The 6,747-nt window shown below is 44.8% G+C and overlaps 1 protein-coding gene across 4 annotated transcripts; it reads right to left on the bottom strand.

Moving 5' to 3' along the window:
* Window positions 1-1,940: 1,940 nt before the first annotated feature.
* Srr (Serine racemase) lies at window positions 1,941-6,655 on the bottom strand. 4 transcript variants are annotated; one of them, XM_076781149.1, is made up of 6 exons: window positions 6,509-6,655; window positions 5,588-5,710; window positions 5,145-5,503; window positions 4,863-5,025; window positions 4,311-4,603; window positions 1,941-4,042 (listed from the first exon to the last, which is right to left on the bottom strand). In XM_076781149.1, the coding sequence occupies exons 1-6, from the start codon at window positions 6,509-6,511 to the stop codon at window positions 3,697-3,699; spliced, it is 1,287 nt and encodes a 428-aa protein (XP_076637264.1). In that variant the 5' UTR covers window positions 6,512-6,655; the 3' UTR covers window positions 1,941-3,696. The 4 variants fall into 4 exon arrangements, with proteins under 4 accessions (XP_076637264.1, XP_076637262.1, XP_076637263.1 ...); XM_076781147.1 differs by lacking the exon at window positions 6,509-6,655 and adding an exon at window positions 6,381-6,485; XM_076781148.1 differs by lacking the exon at window positions 6,509-6,655 and adding an exon at window positions 6,007-6,157.
* Window positions 6,656-6,747: the final 92 nt, after the last annotated feature.

The following is a 6,747-nucleotide window of genomic DNA, read 5'->3' as shown; positions in this document are numbered from 1 at the left end:
AAACTTTGTTGCAAATAACTTGAGAGAGAACAGCTTCCGACGTTCACAAAACTTTTCGCATCCTTCCGACGAAGAGAATACGGTACGTCCAAATTTGGTCTCCGATTCAGAAACATTCTGTATAGAAAGAGAAGGGTGGGAAGCATAAAAGAATAAGAAAACGACCGGACGAAAAGATTGCTACCAGAAGCGAATCCACGCGCAGATTAATTGGCCCGTATTCCAAGGCTTTGGTCTTCTAAGAAGTTAAGAAAGAAAAAATAAAAACAGTCTTGTCTTGCCTTTCTTCGACGAAAGCCGAGAAAGTTCCTGGCGCTTTGTACACAACTAAGCGTAATACGGTCGTTGGATCGCTCCACCGAAGAATACAAATATTTCTACGTCAGAGACTTAAGCGAAGATTCCTTAAGCGAAGGGCGTCAAGAATTCTACGCCCGCCTTTGACCCCGACTACGAAGCGAAGAAAAAGGGAAGGTCTTTCTCTGTAGACGTTACTTATTAGTTTTTAAGCCGTCTGCTCCCTCGTGAAATTAACCAGGGGTAAATAAATCCTGGTCGGAAGGAAGAAATTTCGTCCAACGGAGGAGTCTCTCTTTAAAAATGGTTCACCAGAAGCAACGACAATTAATGCGCCGTACTCGTCCCTCCTTAAGAAGGTATTCTAGTCTAGCACCTTCGAAAAATCGATTCCTTTTACTGTCTATACTAAGATCGATAAATTTCTAAGCAATTCGAATTCAGAATTAATGGATAGGAAGGGTGTTAATTTCCAACAATTCTGTGCGTTCACCTTTAACAGTGGTATTATAATTAATATGTCGAGTGTCTCGATCGCGCAAAAGCGAACAAGATACTTCATCGTTTGGACAAAGCAGAATAAATCACGAAATTTATCTACGCTTCTTTAGAAACGCCCTATAGATACATCGGCAACATACAGACGGACACGGAGGCTGGCTAATTGCTGGGAATATGTCTTCTCTCGGTCACAAAGCTCGCTCGCGGTCGACAAAATGGCTCGACAAAGTTAATCCCTCCACTGAGTTTCCATCGCCCCCCCCCCCCTCCTCTCGGTTTCCCCACCTTCTCTTTTCCTCTCGGACAAGCCGCCCTTCGAAAGCCGAAATCTCATAAATTCGGCGAAGCTCTCGATCCGCTCCAAGATTTAGCTGAAAAAGGAATAGTGAACAGAGGGAAGGGGAACTGAGAGAAGGGAGATCTTTCTTCGCTCTCATTACGCCCACCCCCTTCCCCCTTCCCCTTTCAAGCTGGATTATCCACCGGAATTAACTTTCATCTTGGAAAACTCTGGCCCTGCCGCTCTTCGAAAATCCTTTCCCTGGCCCTTACCAACGACCAAGCGGTTGCTCCTACTAATTCTGAAAAATTCAACACTGTTCTCCAAACTTCCAAATATTCTGCGATACTCGATCGTATCGCGGTCATTCTACGCGTATTTTCTACCTCACGAATGCTCGTTCGATGTCAAAAATATTGGTTTATTTTCGAAATGTATTTAAAAAAGCAATTGCTGTTAGGATGGAAGCAGTTGTGAAGCAACTGTGAAGTAATTCTTAGTCCGAAGTACCAACCCCAACATATCGATACCACCGGTGGAGAGGAACAACTGCCTGAAATAAACTGGGAAAAAGTTGGTCGTTTTGGTGCACAAAGCGAGGGTGGCAGACTGTGGTAGCGCGAGCCCTCATATTAGTTTTTATTCGCTGTTTGTTATACACCGAAAAGGCATAGGCGTAGGCAACGCGCCGGTAACCGGCGTCAGACCGCCCACCTACAAGCCACGGCAATAAAATGGATTTATCGATGCCACAAAATGGCGGCTCCTTGCCCGCTTTCAGTCCGGGCTCGTACTTCATTTTGCCGATATTAAATGCTGTAAATTCAGGCCGCCGCCACTTTCCCCCATTTTTTTCCTCACGCGCGCGCGCGCGACCGTACTCTTTCTCGTTTTCGTTTCACCGCACTTCTCCCTCGCTCTAAAAACGAGAAGAATTGTGAGAGGCCAGAAAGTAAGGAGGAGGAAAGGCTAGAAAAAATGCTAGCGAAAACTTGAGCCGCCCTTAATCCGTGTCCTCGGAAAATCGGTGCAAGTTGAATCTCGATCGAAAAACAGCCATAATTCTGAATGTTAAGGAGAACGCGAAAAATTAAGTGTTAACCGAATAATCGATCAGTTTTAAGATACCTACTAATTTTCAATAATGTTAATTTAAAAGAAACCTCTTTGTCTTTATTCGCTTTAAAGACAGTTTCTCGCAAAGTGATCGACTAGTAGATCGGCTACTTTAAACGTTAAATCTACGGTCGAATATTGTTCTCCTGTGGAACGACGTTCCCGAATTTTGCGATTTCTTTGAACGAAATTGAAATATGGAACGAAGTAGTTTTCCGGGGACGCGCGACGTTGCTCCAATTCTCTTTCTCTGTCCTATTTCCTTCTGTTCCCCAGCGTCTGAAACACCGGCGATGTGAAAAGACGGAGAAAGAAAGGATGTTTCGTTGCTGGGAGCCACGCTCGCAGCTTCCCTCTCTGGATGGTTCACGTGTCATAACTCATCCGGAGTAGTCCGATATTAGAAAGGTGACATATCGTCATGTATTGTGAACCGGGGCTGAAAAGAACGTCAGAAGTCGGCCCCTTTTACGATAGGCCGTTCTTGTATCTACTCTCGCGTCCCCCCGCGAACGGTGTAACACGTACGATATATTCTTCGGGGCGGCAACGTAACGAAACCGTAGTGGAAGCATCGTAAAGATACATTAATCCCCCGACAGCCGCGTCCTTTATGGAAATACTCGGGCGGAAACGCAAAAAGGTTCGTTGAAAACGCGGAATTTATTTTTCCAGCCGAGGAAAATGCTTTTTCCACGACCTGGTTAAAATTGACCCGACAAGAGTAATATTAAGATCCGTTTCTTCGAATAAGAGACAAGCGAAATAATATTATCGCGCTATCGTGAATTTTCTAAAGATGCTTCCGACGTCCTTCTCACTTTCTTCTCCAACAAACGGAAAAGAATTTACTCAAACTAAAGAATAATATTTCCTTATCGCTTTTTCTCTGTATGAAACGAACAATTAATTACGAATAACTGGAACGAAAAATATTATTATAGATATTCCTACAACAGTAGTTTCAGTCAAGAAAATTGTCCGTCAAGTTTACGCCGCTTTCGTAAAACTATGTAATCATATTTATTCGTAATTACGTCACTTGTTTTGATCGGAATAAACTATGCAACAAACTTTATAATCGCAAATCGTCGACCTTTCACCGGGTCAGAACACATCTGGTATTCCCGTTCCTATTCTGCCTCAAATATGTGCATTTCGCGTTTCGTCTGCCTACAAAAATACGCAATTCCCCGGACGAGCAGCTCAGAGTTGTTAAACACGTTCTCTCGTCGAGCAATAAGAGCCGCTCTCGGTGTCGCACCGTAATCAAGATCGTAAAAGCGCGTTTTACGATCGGTCGCTTACGCAAAACCCCAATCATATCGCGCCTAAAGCGGAAGCATTGCGCGCAACACGTAACCGCGCGGTGGCATAAAATTATGAAATAGTTATTCTATCGTCTCTGTACCTGTTTCTCGGCTGAGGATAGTCTCAGGAGAATTGAAAATTAATGCAAAATTCGTCTTGTCTTCGCCGTCTGGATTCACGAAATCTGCATGCTACACATTTAGGGTTGATATATCTCTGGTACCGAAAACGACTCTCTGATAGTTCTCGTGCAACATGGTTTTCAGTTGCTCCCCGTGATTCCTGTCCCTAGTCTCGCAGACTACCTTTACGTCCACGCTGAAGATATCCGACATGATCCAAGCCCGCTCGTGCATGATATCCTTTATCGAAACACCGATGTCGGCCAGCATTCTGCAAAGCTCTGCGATTCCGCCCGGTCGATCGGACACCGTCACCGTAAACTTCAAAAGCCGACCTTCCGCTGCCAGACCTCTTTCTAGACATCTTCCCAGAATGGTCGTGTCGATGTTTCCTCCGCAAAGAGGCAACACAACCCTAATTCGTTTACGGAAAGAAAATACAAGTTACTGTTGGGAATCTAATAACCAAATACTTGGATCGTATTGAGGATAATTCTTTCGGCAGTAGACTCGAAAGGAATGCTACCACCTAAACAACGCATGTGGTTCAGTCTGCTTTTTAGCCTCACAAAATTTATGTAAATTTTCGATTCCCCGTCAAATTTAAAAGTTTAAATACTCATTTTTGAAACGTAAACAGAACGTGTACGTTGTATAACAATTGTCAAAGAAAATCAACGAACCTTTTGCCTTTGAGCTCATCCAGCTGGCCAGCCAGAATAGCCGCTAATCCGGTCGCGCCAGCACCCTCGACGATGCACTTTTCATTTTCAACCAACTTCAAGATCGCAATGGCTATCCACTCCTCCTTTACCACGACCAATTTGTCGATCAACGGGTTCGCCGTGGCAAAGGCGTTGTATCCGACCATGGGAACCGCCAGACCGTCGGCCAAAGTGGACTCTATAGGGGTGTATATCGGTCGACCCGCTTTTCTTGCCGCATGGAAACTGGGACACCTTTCCGATTCAACGCCCTGAAATGCAGAAAAAAAAACTTGGGATAAACGCTCAAGTAACGAACGCTCCCTCAAACATTTTTCATCGAGAAAAAAAGAACGAAAGCTAAGAGATGCTTTGAACGGGGTAAATGGTTAACGCGTTCGGTGGCTCGCACCGCATATTTGCGAAGGCATGATATAAATTTAAAGAATTTGGCTGCTACTACGATAGTTGAAAAAGTGGTAAACCCTAGAATACTTCCAATCGAACGGTGGTAGCAAATGACAGCCTTACGATGATCATTACGCGAGGATGAAGAGTCTTCACGGCCAATGCTACGCCGGCGATTAAACCACCCCCTCCGATCGGAACAACCACCGCGTCGATGTCCGATACTTGTTCCACTATTTCGAGGCCCAGCGTTCCTTGCCCCGCCATGATGTCTGGATTGTCATATCTGAAACATAGATTAGTTGCAGAAACTGTAGAAAAGGTAGGGAATACAAAATATGCAGTGAATTTTTATCAAGAAGAGAACAGTCATGCCTATTAATTGTAATTATTAAATTGTCGTACCCGTTTATGTAAGTTAATCCGTTTTCTTTGGCGTGTTGAAGGGCGATTCGCTTGGCCTCTCCCATATCGGATCCATCGATAATCACGTTCGCACCGTACTGGCGGCAGGCCGCAATCTTCATAATCGGCGCTACAACCGGCATCACCACTGTCACCGATATTCCTAGTTTAAAGCCATGATAGCAGAGAGCAAGGGCATGATTGCCTAACGACGCCGATATCACGCCTATCTTCTTTTGTTCGTCCGACAGCTGCACGAGAGCGTATCGCGCCCCTCGCTCTTTAAAGCTTCCAGTCGTTTGCAAAAAGTCCTTCTTTAGGTATAGTTCCATGGCAGTTATGTCCGACAGACGCGATCGCTGACAAAATTAAAACGTATCAATTTTGATTTATGGAATCCAGCTCTAACGTCTAAGGAACAAGCACGAAGCTAGAAATCATACCACGCAGGGTGTGTTGACCACGCCAAACTTGATCTTGAAGGCGGCCGACGTGATGTCCTCGAACATAATTTGTTGTGGATTAACTTTCAAGCAGACCGGATCAACCAATGACTCCTCGTCGTCCTGTGAAAAGAGATTCATAGCCATCGACGATTTTTCTCGAGATCTAATCCGTTCGATTCGATGGAAACCGTGCACGATCGAAGATAGTATCGCGAACTGATGTTTGAAGAACCGGAGACAATTGAACAAGACGTATTCCAACGACGATCGAATCGTCAAGCTCGTTCCGCGCAACCTTAATCGCATTTTGATTATTTCTCCCCGATTTTCTCCTTTCTTCGATCGCCACGATAAAGACGATGGGGTAATCTTTGTTACAAGTTACCCTTTATAAAGACTGACGTAATAGTGATTACATGAATGTTTAACGAGTCGTGATCGTTGTTGTAGATCAAATCGCACGCGTGACCGTTCATCGGTTCCTGTGAATTCAATTTCTTGTTTAGGTCTCTCATGATCGTTTGTTAAACACCGTGATACGCATTGAATATCAACTATGGACATTCGCGATTCGCTCGAGTTACTTATTGAATCGCTAGGGTCTCGTATCGCGGTACCGTTGACTATCGCGATAACCTTCGACCTCCATTTACGTCTGACAGAGAACTCAAAGTCTCGTGATTGTCATAATTCTTCGATCGTCGCATTCGTCGCGAAGCCTTATGTCTTTGTTCCATTTTTCTTTTTCAAGACAACGCTATTTGATTTACGAGAAAAGATTTTTACGAACCAGAACGAGATCGCCGACGTCTCGTGAATTTCGCGTGTCTCGCGACGCGAACTCGTACGACGACGATCGTGCACGGCTCGATCGACGAACTTTCCTTGACATATCGCGAACCGTAAACGTAAACGAACCATGATCGACTTCGCATAAACTGCGTTCCGTTCCGATTTCGTCTGTTTGGCGGCGAACTGCGCTCCTAGGCGGCCCGAAATCGACTGGCCCCCGTAAATAATAATTCCGAGGGAACGCTGCCGTCCAAGATAACCCTGACTAGGCCGATGGAACTTGAACGGTTCCGATAACGAAAGAAAATTATCGTGTTGGAAAATATTTTCTACTCGTCGCGTTCCCCTTGGCTCGTTCGTCGTTG

This window comes from Colletes latitarsis, chromosome 14 (assembly GCF_051014445.1).
Source record: "Colletes latitarsis isolate SP2378_abdomen chromosome 14, iyColLati1, whole genome shotgun sequence".
NCBI classification, from domain to species: domain Eukaryota; kingdom Metazoa; phylum Arthropoda; class Insecta; order Hymenoptera; family Colletidae; genus Colletes; species Colletes latitarsis.
Note: the sequence above shows the minus strand (reverse complement) of the source record. Positions and strands in the feature narration are given on the sequence as shown.